Consider the following 20056-nt stretch of genomic DNA (forward strand, 5'->3'; position numbering starts at 1 on the left):
TAATTTGACAACAAAACTAGCCCAGTGCCTGAAAGATTTTGTTTCTCAGGGGCAGAGATGGAGAGACAGACAAACAAGTGGGCTCCCATCTGCTCACTGGCTCATTCCCCAAACAGCCACAACGGGCAGGACAAGAACAGATCCACCTGAGCCACTGCCTGCTGTTTCCCAAGGTGCGTATCAGCAGGAAGAAGAAGTGGGAGTGGAGCCAGCACGCAAACTCGGGCCCTCCCATATGGAAGGGCACCCCAAGCAGCCTCTTAATAACCACCACGATAAACACCCATCCCCGTGTTTTTGGTTTGTTTTTTCTTGCAAATGAAATTTTGTTTAGTCAACCAGCCTATCCCAATGTACCTTACCAGAACTACATATAAAAACTAAATACACTGTAAGAGATTTGAAAGGAACTTTCTATTGTAAATCCTCTATGTGAGAGGTTAAAAATCACTAGAGCTCCTTCACTCTTCCAAACCAACAGGTCAGTTTTTTTAAAAAAAAAACGAACTGTGACAAAATTATGCAGTAAGAACCCAGCAACATCATGTAAGGTGATAGCCAGTAATTTTAGTTGTAAGTTTAATGATAGTATCTGATTAACTCTCAAAGCAGCAGGCAGTAAACCCCTGAAGCACAAACGAATATTCTCATCAATGTAAGCAGACTAGATTTCTCAATCACCTCAAATTTCTATATTCCATATAAATGGAGTTCAATTAGATGAATGCCAGTCCTTTCTTAAATCTAAGAGAGAAAACCGTTTGCAAAATCCAAACTAAAACAGTGTAATGATAAAGATGAAGACTTGCTAGTTATTGCTAATGTATAGATCATAAAATCCAACTCTAAAAAAGTAAAAAATACTGTATTTTGGAAAACAACCAAAAAGTATAAAATCCTTCGTAACAATGTAGCACGGCCCACATTGAGCACTGGACTCACATCATCTCTATCACTAGATCGGTGCGACAAAAGTTAATTATACTCCCTCACAGTGAAAAATCTTAGACTTCTCACAAAACTCATAAAACTGAAATCTCATTTAGATTAAAACTCAGAAAGTGTTACATTAACAGAATTCAGTAACATCTGATAAAACAGTGTAATTCATTTAAAAACAGCCTTTCTAAACAGATTTGTATTTACAGAAACTCCTTGAACATAGAACAGGTAATGATGCAATGAAGATGTTTTTACAGTATTTATTAAGATAACAAATTTATAAATTGAAAGACTCAGAGGCACATAGTTTAAAAGGCCAATACCATGGGAATAATGAAGTCAACACAGAAAAGAAAGAAGATATGAACAGTTACAACCAATACAAGATTTTTAAAAGCCACATTCCCAAAGAACACATCATAGGAATCATCCTTCAAAATTACCATGATAAAAAGTTATTTCCTTCAAAGAAAAATAATTCTTTCCACCTACCGAGCCTAGAAAATCCTATTTACAATGAACTGTCCTGCATTTCGTCAGTATTATTTAATATGGCCTCCTCTATTCTGCCAGAAGTACTGAAAATTTTATAGCTATTGTATTTACAAATGCACATAATATTTAAATTTGCTCTTCACTGAGAACAATGGAATATATACTTAATCAAATCACAATACAAATGCTTTAGTGTCGAAAACACGTTTTGTGGGGACAGGTGTATAGGAAGAGGTGCATTTGGAATCGTGTTGTTTCTGAAGGATCACTAGGCCAATAAGTCTGATAAAACTCAAGGTAGTCACAAAACAGGTCTTTGTTGATGAAGAATTTAATTTATTTCTGTGTACCTGGACACACTGGGTTTCTTCAGTCAACCTTCACCACGCTGTATATTTTGGTAACAAACCAAAAGCATGCAAAGAAGCCAATTGTTCCTATAAAAGAAAACATAAAAAGTAAATCCCTTTTCAAAGGAAGCTTCATAATCTACACCAAAATATAGACTTAAAAAATGATTTGTTCCTTTAAAGCCTCAAAACCATAAATGCTTACCTGCCAGGAACACATCACAGATCCATAAGCTTTTTAAAAACAAAGAAAGCAACGAAAGGAGGGAGGGGAGGGGAGGGGAGGGGAGGGAAGGAGGGAGGGAGGGAGAAAAGAAAGAAAGAAAAGATACCCAAAAAACAACTACCCAAAGAAATCACATTTCTTAGAGAAACCGACAGAATTTTTACTGGCGGCTAAGTTTTCTGTAGTATACCTAATTTTCCTTACTATGTGCCGAACACTGAATTAAAAAAATGAAAAGATCGCCAGCTTTCCTTTTAAGAATATTTTATCAAAAAATGGAAGTTACTAAAAATTTTTTAGGGCACAATATGGTATTCTATATAGGATGCCAGATTCATAGAATAAACAAGAATATTTCTTAAAAAATGATGTATTATTTATTTATCTGAAAGGCAGAGTGATGGGTAGGGAGGGAGAGAAAGACAGACATGTAATCAGTTGGTTCACTTTCCAAATGGCTGTAAGGGATAGGGCTGGGGCTGGGGCTGGGCCTGGGCCAGGGCCAGGCCAAAGCTAGGAGCCTGAAATTCCATCCTGGCTCTGACTTGGGTAGCAAGGGCCTACGCACTTGGGCCACACTGCACTGCTTTCTCAGGTGCAACAGCAGGGAACCGGATATGAAGTGAAGCAGCTGGGGCTCAAATTGGCACAATATGGGATGCTGGCACTGCAAACTGTGGTTTAACCCACAGCCACACAAAGCTGGACCCAAATTATTATTATTTTTTAAAGATTTAGTTATTTGAAAGACGGAGTTACAGAGAGAAGTAGAGACAGAGAGAGAGAGAGAGTGAACCCAAATTATTTCTATAAAATGTAACAAGCAGAATAATTAGGACAATAGCAAAGACACCCCCAGCTAAAGACCAGACACAGCACAGTACCACAGGACAAAGAGCAGCACCACCCTCAAGTGTGTGTATCATCCTGGACATGTCCACTGGCATCTCCAAGCCCATTTAATCATCTTATTAAACAGAAATGTATCTGCTGCAGTTGCCTCAGACTGTTTTTGAAGGAGATAATAAAAAAAAATATGTCTAGATTCTTAGCTATTTCATCAGTTTGCAGTCCAAAAACCTGAATCTTAGACAGTGACACCCCTTTAATGTGCTCAAAAACAGATCAGGTGACTGTCATACGGCCATGCAGCTGGGTAAGCAAGGCTGGGACTCAAATTCAAATGTAGTGCTTTTTTTTTTCTTTAAGATTTAGTTATTTGAAAGGCAGAGTTGCAGAGGCAGAGAGAGAGAGATAGAGAAACAGAGAGTCTTCCATCTGCTGATTCACTGAGAGAGAGAGAGAGAGAAACAGAGAAAGGGTCTTCCATCTGCTGGTTCGCTCCCCAAATGGCCACAACAGCTGAGTACTAGGCCAGGTCCCATGCAGGTGCACGGGCCCAAGCACTTGGGCCATCTTCCATTGCTTTCCCAGGCCATAGCAGAGAGCTGGATTAGAAGTGGAGCAGCCGGGACTAGAACCAGTGCCCATATGGGATGCCAGCACTGCAGGCAGCGGCTTTACCTGCTACACCACAGTGCCAGCCCCAAATAAAGTACTCTTTAAACTATAGTGTGTCTAGGGGCCAGTGTTGTGGCACAGTAGGTTAAGCCACTGCCTCTAACACTGGCATTCCATACAAGTGCTGCTTCAAATCCCTGCTGCTCTACTTCTTATCCAGCTCCCTGCTAATGTGCCTGAGAAAGCAGCAGAAGATGGCCACGTGCTCGGACCCCTGCAATCCATGCAGGAGACCCAAACAGAATTCCAGGTTCCTGGCTTTGACCAGCCTGGAACCTTGGTGGCCCTGGGCTTGGTAGCCATTTGGGGAGTAGATACAAGATTATCTCCCCCCATCTTTCTCTGTAATTCTGCCTTTCAAAACTTTCAAATATTTAAGTCTTTAAAAAAACCCTATCTAGGTTTAATAAACAAATGCAGAGATTTTGTTTTGCATAAGAATGCATACTAAATTGTAAAACTGCCTAACATATTTAAAAATTAAACTGAGGCACAGCAGTGGCCTGAAAAATAAACCAGATAGAGGTAAAGGGAAGACACACCTTGTGAAATGCTCATGTTTAAAGCCCCAGTGGTCTTTCTTGTTGTGTCAAATCACTACATAGAAAAGCATCGCAGGAGACTGTCTACATCAGGAGGCCACGCAAGGATGACCATTCGCGATGTGGTAAGCACTGTCACCCACAACCTGACATTGTACACACACCAAGGATTGGCTTTGGGAGGGGCACCATCTGTGTGCAGGGCATAAAAATGTACCCTTGGGACACTCAAAAGGGCCATCAGTAAGACTTGGAAAGCGGTTGGGGTTATTTTGAAAAGGAATGGTGAAAACATAAATATGTTTAAATAACCTAGTGGTTAGGAAGGATTTCCAGATGACAAGACAGTGTATCTTTTTTATTTTTTATTTATTTATTTATTTATTTTTTTAAATTTTTTGACAGGCAGAGTGGACAGTGAGAGAGAGACAGAGAGAAAGGTCTTCCTTTTTGCCGTTGGTTCACCCTCCAATGGCCGCCGCGGTTGGCGCGCTGCAGCCGGCACACCGCGCCGATCCAATGGCAGGAGCCAGGTGCTTCTCCTGGTCTCCCATGGGGTGCAGGGCCCAAGCACTTGGGCCATCCTCCACTGCACTCCCTGGCCACAGCAGAGAGCTGGCCTGGAAGAGGGGCAACCGGGACAGGATCGGTGCCCCGACCGGGACTAGAACCTGGTGTGCCGGCGCCGCAAGGCGGAGGATTAGCCTAGTGAGCCGCGGCGCCGGCCAAGACAGTATATCTTAAGATGAGAAAAAACACCCACCACCACCCTGCAACTCCATGGGATACCACGCACATACTAACCCTCGACACCTTTTTTTCTCATGTTACAGAATAATTATTTTTGTTTTGTAACATGAACTGACTTAGATAAGAAGGTATCAGTTTGGAGTTGTGACTCAAGCATTCGGAGTGCTCGCCACTCCCTTCCACAAAGGGAAACACACGAAGAGGTACTGGTTTCACTGCGTGATTCAAGCTGATGTGGCTCTAGAATTCAGATCACAGAATCTTTTTAACTCTGAATGAGACACACCATCACACTTTAACAATCAAGAGCAATAAAGTTCTGGTGATGGTTAACCTATCATTTCTTTATGCCTGGAAAACAACATTCATTATTTTATTATTTTTTGTGTGCAGGTAAGGACTAAATTATTCTATATATGCATTTATGGGAACACAAAAACCCAGCAATTCTTCATTCCATAAGCCACTGCTGTATTACAGATCACATATTAACGTTTATGGCTGTGGACCGGAATCTGTCCCACAGCACCCAGACCCTCAGCTCAGCCCCCACCCCACCCTGCCATGCCTCACCGATGACCTGGACACACAATGGACACAACTGCCTGAAGTCCGTTAGACACTGAGGTAGCAGCAGGGGCGCTGCAAGCCCCACTCGGTGCTTTTCAATGTTAACACACGAGCAGCAAGTAAAACCTAGAGAGTTTCTATTAAGAAAAAAAAGATTTTTTTTCTTTTTTGGCTCCTTTGTTTTGCTCACATAACATACAAGGAAATCTAAGATAAAATCAGAGGTATCCTTTGGGCAATAATACTTTTCTGTAAAAAAGAAAGGTGCCATGGCTTGCTTTCTTAGTTGAGTCACTTCACAAATGTTTGCCACACACCCACCAGGTTCTAAGATACAGAAAACTTTTATCCAGCTGGACAGAGAAGATGCATAAATGAAGGCACTTCAAAAAATTCAAGGAAAAGTGGAATTAAAAGTTTTGCCGCAAAAAAGCATTTGAAATTCTTGCCTATTTTTTTCATAACACATATGTTCCATGAACTTTGTGCAAATAAAAGCCAATGCAATACATATGATATCCCATTTGGTAGTTATATTTTAAAGTAGAGATAAAAACATCTAGAATAAGGACTGTCCTAGTATCATCATTTCTTGATTTGATCTACTCTCAGCCTTACCCTGACGTCATCTCCCCCACCTCCACATATTCTTAAACTGGGCAAAACAAAGACTGTGGGTACCATTAAGAGGTTAACAGAGCCCCATGTTGTGCTGGCCCGGGGACCCTGTACTTTGAGCACAACAGTGAACCCTCATCAGCCTTCTTGCCTTGCTTCTGTTTTATCACCTTCCACACAGCTGCACATGACAAACTATGCTTAGCTGTGCTGAAAGTTAAAAAGAGGAGTACTGAATAACAGAAACTCTCATGGGTATTGTGAAGGGAAAACATTGATAAATTATCTAACAGTTTTCTAAGAACAACCTTTTGAGTTCTTACCTGTAAAAAGAAAGAAGATCAAAACCATTATCATGGTATAACCAAAGTACAGAATTGTACTTGCTGTCCCTGTGATCTGCAGTTTGGAGAAGAAGTAGTGTATTGCATATATTAAGAAATAAACGGCAGTAAACCCACTGGTGAGGAAGGAGCGCCACTGCCAATGATAATCCTAGGTAGAAAAGTAAAAAAGAACAGGAATTACTTTTCAATGATTAGGTAACATGGAGCTAAGTAAGTAACTCCACAAAGCAAACACAGTTCAGCAAAACAGTTCCTAACACCTAGTTTTTGCTACCAGTTCTAGTCTATCTTCTGAACTTTGCCCATTTCTCACCTCACTAAAGGTGCTAAGAAGCAAACCCTTTTGTTTCATGGAGCTGAAGATTGGCTATGGCATGTGCAAAAATATTAAACAGCTTAGGACTAATAATGCATTAGATTATACTTCAACGTATGTCTTCCAAAGAAAAGCAATGTACAAACAGCTTACTCAAGTGGTTCAAAATTACTTCTATTAAAGCTCAGTCAACCCTATACTAGAAAAAAGATAATTCTTTTAAGGCCTGGTTGAAATTCATTTTCAGTTATTACTAACCTAACAAGGTAGGCTACGAAAACAGCTCTTCTTGGCATTTACACAAGTGGCTTATAACTTAGCAGATCTTTTAAGAGAGAATACTCTTTCTCCTACTTTCTGGAATATGTGAAAAATAAATGTTTTAAAAAAATCAAGACTAGAAAATGCTATAGAATCCATATACACAAAAAGCTATCAAAAGCTAATAAATGAATTCAGCAAAGTTTCAGGGTAGAAGATCAACATACTGGGGCTGGCACTGTGGCACAGCAGATAAAGCTGTTGCCTACAGTGCTGACATCCCATATGGGTGCCAGTTTCGAGTCCTGGTTGCTCCACTTCCAATCCAGCTCCCTGCTAATGCGCCTAGGAAAGCAGTGGAAGGTGGCCCAAGTCCTTGGGCCCGTGCACCCATGTGAGAGACCTGGATTAAGTTCCTGTCTCCTGGCCCAGGCCCAGCCATTGTGGCCATTTGGGGAGCAAACCAGTGGATGGAAGATCTCTTTCTCTGCCTCTATTTCTCTGTAATTCTAAGTTTCAAATAATAAATCAATCGTAGGGAAAAAAAAAAAACATACAAAAATCAGTTTTTTTTTTTTTTGCCAGGCAGAGTTAGACAGTGAGAGAGATACAGAGAGAGTTATAGACAGTGAGAGACAGAGAGAGGTCTTCCTTCCATTGGTTCACTCCCCAAATGGTAACAACGCCCAGAGCTGCGTCGATCCGAAGCCAGGAACCAGGTGCTTCTTCCTGGTCTCCCATGGGGGTGCAGGGGCCCAAGCACTTGGGCCATCTTCTATTGCTTTCACAGGCCATAGCAGAGAGCTGGACTGGAAGAGGAGCAACTGGGACTAGAACCGGCGCCCAAATGGGATGCCGGCGCAACAGGTGGAGGATTAACTTACAAAAAAAAAAAGGAAAAAAGGAAACAGTTCATTTAACACAGTATTCAAAAACCAAATACCTTGGAATAAATTTCATATAGGAGATGAAATACTTGTATATTGAAAACTATAAAGCATGTTGAAATTACCAAAGACATAAACAAATAGAAAAACATCTCATGTTCTTAGATTGGAAGACAGTATCTTTAAGATGGTAATATGTAGGGGCCAGCATTGTGGCACAGTGGGTTAAACCAATACTTGTGATACTGGAATCCCATATGAGCACTGATTCAGGTCTCGGCTACTCTGTTTCTGATCCACTTCTCTTTTTCTCTTTTATTAAAGATTTATGTATTTATTTGAAAGGCAGAGTTATAGAGAGGCAGGGGCAGAAAGAGAGAGAGAGGTCTTCCATCTAATGGCTCACTCCCTAAATGGCCACAATTGCTGGAGCTGGGCCAATCTGAAGCCAGGAGCCTGGAGTGCAGGGGCCCAAGCACATGGGTCAGCCTTTTTTGTTCTCCCAGACCATAGCAGAGAGCTGGATCAGAAGTGGAGCAGTAGGGACTGGAACAGGCGCCCATATGGGATGCCGGCACTTCAGGTGGTGGCTTTACCCGCTTCTTCACAATGCTGGCCTCCCATTTCTCTACTAATGCGCCTAGGAAGGCAGTGAAAGATGGCCAAAGTACTTGGGCCCCTGCCACATGTGGGAGATCTATATGGAGTTCCTGGCCTAGACCTAGCCATTACAGCCATCTGGGGAAAAAAAGGGAAGATCTCTCTCTCTCTCTCTCACTCTGCCTTTCAAATCTTTATTTATTTATTTGAAAAGCTGAGCTACAGAGAGAGGGAGAAATCTTCCATTCACCAGCTCACACCCCAAATGGACACAACTGTTGGGGCTGTAGCAGGTGGAAGTCAGGAGCCAGGAACTTCCTCCGGGTCTCTCACATGGATACAGGAGCCCAAATACTTGGGCCATCCTCCACTGCCTTCCCAGGCACATTAGCAGGGAGCTGGATCAGAAATGGAACAGCAGGGTCTCAAACCAGCATCCATATGGGATGCTGGAATCACAGACTGCCACAATGATCTTTTATTAAAAAGATAATTCTTTTAAAACAGATTTTCTTTGGCTTGCTAAGGTTTGAACATGATTTGGCTACAAAACTCACGTGGGACTTTAATTCTCCGAACCACCAATAGCATTAAAAAAGCAGAAACTTCATCCAATCATGCTGTTTAAAAGGTGGGCCTAGTGGGAGGTTCTTAGGTCCCTGGGGGCGCACATTCAGAAGTTAGTTCTTGAAAGCTGGGTCATAAAAACTACAGTCATATCCACCCATTTTCCCTGCTCGCTGGATTGCCATAAAGGATTGTTCCTCTACCAGCTCCACCACTGCCATCTGCCACCATCACTCCTTGCTCACTTGATGCCAGACCAACAAGGCTGCACCGTCTTGGTAGTGAGTTGAATAAACTTTTCCTCTTTATAAAGTTAGTTTCCTCATATACTTTAAGCACAAAGCTGGCTTAGACAACTCTCCAAAGCAATCTTCAGATTCAATATACTCCCTATCAAATTTCTAAAGATTTTTTATTTTACAGAAACAGAAAAGCCAATCCTCAAATTCATATGAGACTGCAAGGGACTCTGAAGGGCCAAAATAATCTTGAAGAAAAAAACTGGAGGACTCCTCTTTCTCGATTTCAAAACTTCTATTTTATTTATTTATTGACAGGCAGAGTGGACAGTGAGAGAGAGAGACAGAGAGAAAGGTCTTCCTTCCGTTGGTTCACCCCCCAATGGCCGCTGCGACTGGCGCACTGCGCTGATCCGAAGGCAGGAGCCAGGTGCTTCTCCTTGTCTCCCATGCGGGTGCAGGGCCCAAGCACCTGAGCCATCCTCCACTGTACTCCCGGGCCACAGCAGAGAGCTGGCCTGGAAGAGGGGCAACCGGGACAGAATCCGGCGCCCCGACTGGGACTAGAACCTGGTGTGCCAGCGCCGCAGGTGGAGGATTAGCCTAGTGAGCCGCGGCACCGGCCTCAAAACTTCTTACAAAGCTATGGTAAGCAGTACAATCCGGTACTGGCATAAAGAAAACATAGACGACTGAAACAGCATTGAGAATCCATAAACTGTCCAATCTTTTGGGCAAAGCAGCTAAGATCATTCAATGAAGAAAGAAGAGTTTTTTTTCAACAAGTGGTCCTGGAACCCACACGCAGCACCACACAGCTTGGGGTAGGCATTTGGCTCTGCTTCAGGCTGTCCTCAGCCCATACTGCAGTGCCTGGGTTAAAGACCTGGCTTCACTTTAAATTCGGGGTTCCTGCTAATGCACTGCATGTTCTAAGAGGTAGCAGGTAACAGCCCAAGTATCTAGGTCCCTAATTCCTACGTGAGGACCCTGACAGAGCTTCAGGCTCCTGGCTTTGGCCTGGCCCAGCCCCAGCTGCTATGTGAACTTGAGGAGTGAACCAGTGAATGGACAATCTCCGTGTCTGTTTCTGTTTCGAAATAAACTAAAAAAAATTTTTTTAAAAGTTGGATCCTCATCTCACCGTTTTAAAAAATTAATTCCAAATAGATCAGTGACTTAAATATATGATATTAAGGCTATAAATCTTAGAAGAAAACATATGAGTAAGTCTTCACAATCCAATTTGGCAAAGAATTCTCAGATATAACACTAAAAGCACAAGAGACAGAAAAATAAGCTTCATGAAAATTAAAAACTTTTGTGCAAAGCACATTAAGGAAGTGAAAACAAAGGGCAGAGTGGGAAAAAATGTGTGTAAATCATGTGTCTGATAAAGGTCTAATATTCAGAACTCTTATAACTCCACAAAAAGATAATCAATCCACTTAAAAATGGGGAAACGACTGAACAGACATTTTCCCAAAGACATACAAGCTGTCAACAACCACAAAAAGAGATGCTCAACATCATGGGTCATTGGAAAATGAAAACCAAAATGAGACACCACTTAACACCCCCTAGGATGTTAATGTAATAATCATAACAAAAACAGAGCAAGTGTTACAAGTGCTGGCAGGACTCTGGAGAAGCTGGAATCTCTGTATACTGATGGTGGAATGTAAAATAGTACACCCACTGTAGAAAACTTCAAAAAGTTAAGAATTATCAAATGATTCAGCAATTCCACTCCTAGGTATACACTCAGAAGAACTGAAAACATGTCCTGTAAGAAATACTTGAAAATGAATGTGCACAGTAGCCATTCTTTACAATAGCCATAAAGTAGAAAGAATCCATGTCTGTCAACAGATGCATACTGTTTAACACAATCACAAAAAGGAGTGATACAGTGCACTACAGCATGAAGAACCCTGAAAACATTCAGGGAAAGAAGCCGGACACAAAAGGCCACGTATTATATCATCTCATCCACAGTAAGTACCCAGGAAGCAGACCAGTGGCTGCCAGACTTTGGGGGAAGACAGCAATGGGGTATGGGGTATTATTTGAGAATTATTTTGAAATTCAATAGAGGTAGTGGTTGTACAATACTGTAAATGCAGTAAGAGGCAGTGGCTTTTTACTTTTAAGTGGTTACTTTAATGTCATATGAAATTAACCTCAACTTTTAAAAAATAATACCCATTTTAAAAGATTTTTATCTCTTCTATAGAAAATAATTTTAAAAGAATGGATTTAACACAATTTAAGTCTTCAAAAATCAATTCTATCTAGTTTATGATATCATCATTTTGATGCTGCCATGAATATAATTATTATAATTAATCATTGAAACATTTTCTAGAATCTTCCCACTTAAGGTGCTTCTTTTTACTAAATTTTCAGAGGTTAGAAATTTTAAGAAGAATATTTTAAGAAGAATATTAGTTTTTAAGTCAGACATAATTTCAACAGTGAAAATTTAGCACAACATGCTATGCTCAGGAAGCAGACATTTTAAAGTCTTTAACAGTAAGCTCTAAATAAATACACTGAACTGATATTTGATTGTAATTCAGTCCAAAAGAGGACCACATATGATTTAGGAATATAGGTCAACTGCTAGCATAATCAACATATATCTCCAGAAATTATTCAATTAATAGTATTCCAGATGCAATCTGTAAAAGCTACAAAAAGTCTGTGAATTAACAAATATTACTAATACATACCTCTGCACACAGGTGGAAATAACAAAGAAGTATAGTTGCTTCAGAGCATGTAATAACCAAAATGATAAACACCAAAAAGAGGAAGCCAAACATGTAATACATCTGGTGTGACCTGTAATCAAAAATGTCAAGATGAAACGACAAATACCTTCTCTTTGACACAATAAATGACACCTTTGTTTTTTGTTTTCTTTCACTGGAAAGGTTTGCTTTTCCTCCCAACTAACCACACAAGAAGAATTTTCATGGGTTTAAATGGTGATGGCCTGGGAGTAGTGCAGGAGGAGGGAGAGGATGGTAATGGCATTGGACTTAACCTTCCTGCTCAGGTAGAACCTGCAACTCTTATTCGATCAAATATTGTGAGTCATATGTATTTGATAAACAATGAAAAGGCAAAGATAAACTAAGATTATTTGTTAGTTTCTGTATGTGACTAGTTGAATTTGGAAAATTACTCAATAACTGCAAAGGAAAAATAGGTTCTAATGGCTAAAAATCTCAGATTTAGTTCTAACTTAATCCTACATCAAATCTTCGTACTGTGACATGTCAATGTGATGAAATAATGATCATAGTAAACAAACATACACACACACAATAACAAGTGGCTCAAAATTACGAGCTTTTCTATGTGCACAAGAACTCAGAGAATAAAGGGGACTGGAAAAAGACAGTCATCTAGCTGAACCCTTCTCCACGCTTCCCCAGCAAGCCCTCAGGGCACCTGCTCTCCTGAGCAGCACAGAGCAGTTATTTCAGAACAGAGGCTTGGAGAGACTTAGGCTAGTTTTCTGTCACCTGGCTGCATCTCCAAAGCCCCATTTTCATTTTCCTAAACAGAGTTCTGCGAATTAAGTAGTAAGAAATTAAAATAGTAAGAAATAAAAGTAGGAATTATTAAGCGCCCAATTAATATCCACCTTTTATCACTATGCTTCTTTTTCCTAACTAGAAAAGATGAAACAATCTTTTGTTTCTTAAGCTCTCTGATTGTTGGAGAGAAAGCTTACATTTGTAAGACACAAATCATAATCCATGTAAGCAAACGAAAAGTGAATTTCGTACACAACGGTAATGAGAGCAGGAGATTTTGTCCTTAGCTCACCAAATACTATTCAGGATGAAGAAGAGCTGTATGAAGATGCAGCCAAAGGGCAGAATCCCTCCCATGATAATACCAGGTAAGGGCTTCGTGTAGAAGGACTGCTCAGGAATCTGACGCGGAATCTGATTGGTCCGGACTGGGTGTTCAATGGCCTTCAGCAAAGAAAGAAAGAAGGGACTCATAAGTCTATTTGAAAATTATTCTCTATACAAGACTATTTGTCTGCTTTTGCTCAGCTTCCATGCTGACACTAATGGCAATGAAAATCTATTTAAGTCATCAAACTGAAATTTGTATTTAGAAGCAATGACCCAGACACTATCAGGTACAGTGCTCAGTGTTTCTACTGGAATGAGTCAACTGTTCCCAGCAGTTATCCACTAACTAATGGCTTTAGACAGAATAAGAAATACACAGGAGGTAACACAGTACTTGGAAAATGACAGTTTAAGAAAGGGTATAGTTAGGTTTTTTCATTTTAACCACTTACTGCAAGAAATACTTACTGCAAGAAATCAGCTAGTTCTGAAATCTGTCAATGTATTTTTATGTGGAAATGAGTAATGTCATGTTTATTAAAATTGTTCAATTTTACTAGGACTCAGAAAAGACAAAGATGACAATGAATGGCTGGACGAGGATTAAAATGACCATAAGGTACTGCTAATTTCTGTATTATTCACTCGTCATGACACAGCACAGAGTATAAAAATAAGCGGAAATCAAAGTACCTTGACATAGCTACATGAGAGGCGAAAGGTACATATTCAGAAATTTTCTTGCCAAGAAGTTAAAAAAAATCCCTCTATAATTTGTTGATGATAAATAAAAATATAAAACTTGGCATTTTTATTGACATCATATTTTCGTGGACTAATTATTTTACAGAGGGACACACATACAGGTATACAGACAGTCACTGTATCATTCTCCAAAATGTGTACTTTTAAGTAGTGTATTTTTATAATTTTAAGTACTTGATCTGTATAATATAAAAAATTCAAATATCTTACTGTTTATGATATATAGATTTAAAATCATAAATTAAATAAAGTGCCACACAACCGAAAAATCCTTTAGTAGCCTGGCACCAGGTGTGCCGTGGAGAGGATGAAGTGATGACTGTTTCCGCCAAGGTGCGCTAGGTGTGCTGCACACAGTGCACTAACATAGGTTGTGCTGCATCTTTCTTTTTAAAGGTGTATTTATGATTTGAAAGGTAGAGTTAGAGAAGGGGGGGCTGGGGAGGGAGGATCTTCCATCTGCTGGTTCACTCCACAAATGGGTGCAACAGCCAGAGCTGGGCCAGGTGGAAGCAGGACTTGTGAACTCCACTCTTGTCTCCCATGTAGGTAGCAGGGACCCAAGCACTGGGCCATCATCTCCTGCTTTCTCAGGTGCGTTAGCAGGGAGCTGGATTGGAAGTGGAACAGCCAGGACTCAAACGGGTGCTCAAATGGGATGCTGGCAATGAAGGTGGTGGCCAAACCCACAGTGTCCTAAGGCTGGCACCAGCTGTGTTGCTTTTACCCTTGTCAACTATTTCCACAGAAGAGCAGGGACAGTACAGTTATAGAAGCATACTCTCATCTGGGCAGTGAACCAGGGGATGGAAGACCTTTCTCTGTGACTCTTTCAAATAAATAAAATAAATTTAAAAAGGCGGGGGGGGGGGGGGGTGCCTAAGCTGGCGTTCCAATGAAGCAGGTTAAAGTCCTGGCCTGAAGCGCCGGTATCCAGCATGGGTGCCAGTTCCAGTCTGGGCTTCTTCTCTTCCAATCCAGCTCTCTGCTATGGCCTGGGAGGGCATCTGAGAATGGCCTAAGACCTTGGGCCCATGTGCCCATGTGGGAGACCTGGAGGAAGCTCCTGGATACTGGCTTTGGATTGGCCCAGCTCTGGCCATTGCAGCCACCTAGGGAGTGAATCAGCGAATGGAAGTCCTCTGTCTCTACCACTCTCTCTGACTCTGTCTTTCAAATAAACAAAATAAATCTTTAGGCCAGCGCCGTGGCTCACTTGGCTAATCCTCCACCTGTGGTGCCAACACCCTGGGTTCTAGTCCCGGTCCGGGCGCTGGATTCTGTCCCGGTTGCCCCTCTTCCAGGCCAGCTCTCTGCTGTGGCCCGGGAGTACAGTGGAGGATGGCCCTAGTGCTTGGGCCCTGCACCCACATGGGAGACCAGGAGGAAGCACCTGGCTCCTGGCTTCGGATTGGCGCAGCACTCCAGCTGCAGCGGCCATTGGGGGGTGAACCAACGGAAAAAGGAAGACCTTTCTCTGTCTCTCTCTCACTGTCCACTCTGCCTGTCAAAACAAACAAACAAACATACTGACGAAGACATCCTCATTCTCCTGTTAGTCTGAGGGTGGACAGGGGCAGCAGAAGTGGAGAAAAAAAGGCTGGAGGGAGGGAGAGGCAAGAAGCAAAACAGGGAGGAGGAACAGAGCCCTGATTATAACCTTCCTTAAACTCAAATATTAGCAGGTAAGTGTATAAAATTTCATAGTTACATATAAAAAAAGCTATTCTTAATTTATAGTCACTTCTACATCTTCACTTCCTAATTTACATTCTTTGCTACCCTAGTTCAGTACTGTGCAACAGAAACAGTAATCGTGCTAAGGAAAAAATGAGCATGTTTTTAGGTTTAAAAGTAATAAAAATACCAGTATATTTAAACTCAAAAGTTCTAAGCTTGCATTAGTTTATATCAGCTTTTCTTTGTCAATTTTATTATTCCTTTACTTAAATTTTTTTTTTTAGATTCATTTTATTTATTTGAAAGGCAGAGTTATAGAGAGAAAGAGGGAGAGTTAGAGACATAGCATCTGCTGGTTCTGTTTCCAGATGGTCACAATGACTGGGGCTGGGCCAGGCCAAAGCCAGGAGTTTCATTTGGGTCTCCCACGTGGATGCAGGGGCCCAAGGAATTGGGTCATCATCTGCTGCTTTCCCAGGCATGTGAGTAGGGAGCTGGACTGGAAGTGGAGCAGACAGAAATGTGAACCACTGCCCACATGGGGTGGCAGCGTTACAGGCAGCAGCTTTACCCACTAAGCTCTAACACATTCCTAAATACTATTTTAGTAAGTTTATTTTTATTTGAAAGGCAGACTGACAGAAAGGGAAACAGGGAGTGTAGGAAGGAGGAGGGAAGAGACATCATTCATTGGGTTCACTCCACAAATGCCTGCAACAACCAGGGCTGGGCGAGGCTGAAGCCAGGAGACGGGAACTCTGCTGAGTCTCCCATGTGCACAGCAGGGACGCAAGCACTTGAGCCACGTGAGCCGTCATCCACCGGTTCCCAGCACGGCATCGGCAGCAGGAAGCTTGGTCAGCAGAGGTCACACTCCTACACGGGACATGAGCATCCCAGGCAGCAGCTTACAACCCTGGGTCACCGCGCCCATGCCTATTTTAAGAATCTTCTGTGAAACTGAGAGCCTACAGGACAAGTTTACATTCTTTAGATATTTTCATGGTATCTTTCAGGGGGATATGCAATTTCCACAGCTATAAACTTACATTCTTCTTAAAACCAAAGTATGCACCAATAAACGTCAGAGGCACAGATATGCAGAACCAGAGGGCCAAGATGGCAACCAGCGTTCCAAATGGAATGGCTGCTGAAGACCCCTCTCCCCAGAGAATCAGGTTCATTATGAAGAAGTCAGCAAATACAATCCTGAATGACACAACAGAATAAAACCAGAGTTAAGAGCAAAAACAGAACCAGTATTACAGAATTAATTGTTTCCAGGATACAGGTTGTGCCTCCTTAACGTAAAAACATGAGATCTAAAAATGCTTCAAAATCTAAGCTTTTGAGAGCTGTGACTTTCTAAAGGTTTACTTCAAATTCTGGAGCTTTCTGGACTCTGTATTTTAGGGGTGCTCAACAGCTGAAGTCTATACAAATACTCCAAAATCCGCAACTCTGAACCCTAAAGCACTCCTGGTTCCGTGTATTTTGGATAAAGGATATTCAACCTCTATATACAACTAAAGAAACGGTATGTGAGTTTGAAATCTGACTAAAAGCTGCCAAACTGTTCTTCAGCTTGTATTCATCCGATCTAAAATCCCACCAGCAGCCTACCAATGTCACCTCTTTAAATATTTTCATCACACTTTCAGTCACTTGTTGTCTGTGCGCCTGTCTCCTACTGACAACTGCAGTGAGCACCTGGTGCTGGCCGGCTGCTCAGGTTTTACCTTCTCTGACTTGCTAGTTACATTCTGGGCTCACTTCTCAGTTGGTTGCAAGTCTTTCCCAAAGTCATGTATGTGAATTATTTACATACTCCAGTTACTAACGCCTTGTAAATATCCTATTCTAGTGTGTGGCTTTTTGAAACCCAAACACCAGAAACATGTGTACTTTCCTTTCACTCTTTATTCTACCCTTTAAAAACCACAGCTATATCAAGTACATCACTTTTATATGCAGCCCTCTCTTGAAAATGCTTGTTTTCAGGCCGGCGCCGTGGCTTAACAGGCTAATCCTCTGCCTTGCGGCGCCGGCACACCGGGTTCTAGTCCCGGTTGGGGCGCCGGATTCTATCTCAGTTGCCCCTCTTCCAGGCCAGCTCTCTGCTATGGCCCGGGAAGGCAGTGGAGGATGGCCCAAGTACTTGGGCCCTGCACCCGCATGGGAGCCCAGGAGAAGCACCTGGCTCCTGGCTTCGGATCAGTGAGATGCGCCGGCCGCAGCGGCCATTGGAGAGTGAACCAATGGCAAAAAGGAAGACCTTTCTCTCTGTCTCTCTCTCTCTCATTATCCACTCTGCCTGTCAAAAACAAACAAACAAATAAATAAATAAATAATGCTTGTTTTCTCCCTTCAATCTGGGCACTGTTTGAGAACAACCTGAGATCACAAAGATACTCTTTTGTATTCCCATCCCACAGCTATGCCTATTACATTTAGTATGTGTGTATGGATGGATGGATTTGAAAGATGGGGACCGCAAGAGCAAGGGATCTGGTTTACTTCCCAAATGTCTGCTAAACATTGATCAGGACCCTACATGGGTGGCAGGGATCTAACCACTCGAGCCATCACCACTGCCTCCCATGGTGCACATTAGCAGGAGGCTGGAATGGAGAGCACAGCCTGGATTTAGACCCAGACACTCTGAAATGAGACATGGGTGTCCCCAGTGGCAACTTAACCACTATGCCAAATGCCTGCTCCTACATTTAGGTTGTTAAATGATTATTTATTTGTTTTTACTGTATTTGAAAGCACAGCTACAGAGAAAGATAGAGATCATATACTGCTGGTTCACCCTGCAAATGCCTGTGGAAGCTGGGGCTGAGCCAGGCTGAAGCCAGACACCAGGAACTCCACCTGGGTTTCCCAAAAGGGTGGCAGGGACCCAACTACTTGGCATGATTTGTGGTCTCTCAGGATGTTTATTAGCAGGAAGCAGGATCAGACTACGCACTCCAATACAGTTTGATAAAGGTATATCAAGCGGCAATTTAGTCTGCTGAGCCATAATGCCCAACCTGTATGTGTGAGGGGAAAAAAATGGGATTTTATGTATTTTCCCAGCATTCATTTTATTTAAAGATTTATTTCTTTGAAAGGCAGAGTAACAGAGAGAGGAACAGACATAGAGAGATCTTCCACCTCCTGGTTCACTCTCTTAATGGCCACAACAGCCATGTATGGGCCAGGATGAAGCCAGGAGCCAGGAACTCCATCCTGGTCTCCCACATGAGTGGCAAGGGTCTAAGCACTTGGGCCATGTTCCTCTGCCTTCCCAGGTGCATTAGCAGGAAGCTTGATAGGAAGCAGAGCAGTCAGGACTCACACCAGCACTCTGATATGGGATGCTGGTGTAGCCGGAGGTGCGTCACAATGCCAATCCCTATTCTTATTTTTTTTTGCTTTTTGTTTTTTTTAAGATTTATTACTTGAGCTTCCATCTGCTGGTTCACCTCCCAAGTGGCTGCCATGGCCAAAGCAGGGCCAGGCTTAAGTCAGGGGCCTTAGTATTTGAGCCATCTTCCTCTGCTTTTCCAGCCACATTAGAAGGGAGCTGAATCAGAAGCAGAGCAGCCAGGACTCAATCGGTGCTCAAATATGGGAGGCTAGTAGCATCACAAGAGGTGGCTTAACCCTCTGCACTACAATGCTAGTGCCATAACTACTACTACTCTTATAAAATATAAGTAGGGGTGGGTGTTTGACATAGTGGAGAGGCTGCTTGAAATGCCTGCGTCCCCTATTGGGGTGCATGGGTTAGTGTTGGCTCTGCTTCTCATTCTAGGTGCCTATTAATGCGAGGCCTGGGAGGCAGCAGGTGATGGATCATATAGATGGGTCCCTGCCACCTGTGTGAAAACCAGAACTGAGTTCCAGGTTCCTGGCTTTGACTTGGCCCAGTCGTGGTTGTTGTTGGAGGCTTTTGGGGTGTGAACCAGAAGACGGAAGATTTCTTTCTGCCTTTCAAAAAAAAAACTAAAACAAAAAAAATACTTAATTGGCTATTGGTAATATTCTCAGTCTTGAAATACTAGCTAACATCTAGGCATTTCTCCAAATTTTCTTAAATTAATTCTACAAGTTTTAAGCTTTAAACTGTACTGGCATTCTTTGTATACAAATCATATTACTTATCAATAAGAATATGACCTCTATCCCTGTACAATGTATTCCTCTCAATTCTGTTCCCTGCCTTACTGTAAGAACTTAAATAACTGGAACCAGGAAAGGGATTTCATGGGAATGGCTCTTATGGTTCATCACTAAATGATGCTGATTTTGAAAATATAAGGAAATATTTTTCACTAAATTTTTTTTTAAAAACCTAGAAACAATGTTAAATATCTGTTGTACCTTTTGCGATGATCATAGCAGATGTTTATTTATGAGAAACTATGACTGGCATTTCTGTTGTTAATTGATGCTGCTTTCCCAGGTAAGCACAAAGTCCCCTTGCCCCTGGAACACCGGGGTGCTCA

General features: G+C 42.0%; 1 protein-coding gene across 1 annotated transcript in view; it reads right to left on the reverse strand.

Moving 5' to 3' along the window:
- Window positions 1–1188: 1188 nt before the first annotated feature.
- The window catches only part of TM9SF2 (transmembrane 9 superfamily member 2), a 65942-nt gene continuing 47074 nt past the window's right edge, over window positions 1189–20056 (reverse strand). The window contains exons 13-17 of the mRNA XM_062193987.1: window positions 16607–16766; window positions 13075–13226; window positions 11967–12078; window positions 6338–6509; window positions 1189–1874 (exon numbers count right to left, since the gene is read on the reverse strand). Of these exons, the coding sequence (XP_062049971.1) occupies window positions 1807–1874; window positions 6338–6509; window positions 11967–12078; window positions 13075–13226; window positions 16607–16766 (664 nt within the window). The 3' untranslated portion in view covers window positions 1189–1806. The remainder of the gene's footprint in view (window positions 1875–6337; window positions 6510–11966; window positions 12079–13074; window positions 13227–16606; window positions 16767–20056) is intronic.

Source organism: Lepus europaeus, chromosome 6 (assembly GCF_033115175.1).
Source record: "Lepus europaeus isolate LE1 chromosome 6, mLepTim1.pri, whole genome shotgun sequence".
NCBI lineage: Eukaryota > Metazoa > Chordata > Mammalia > Lagomorpha > Leporidae > Lepus > Lepus europaeus.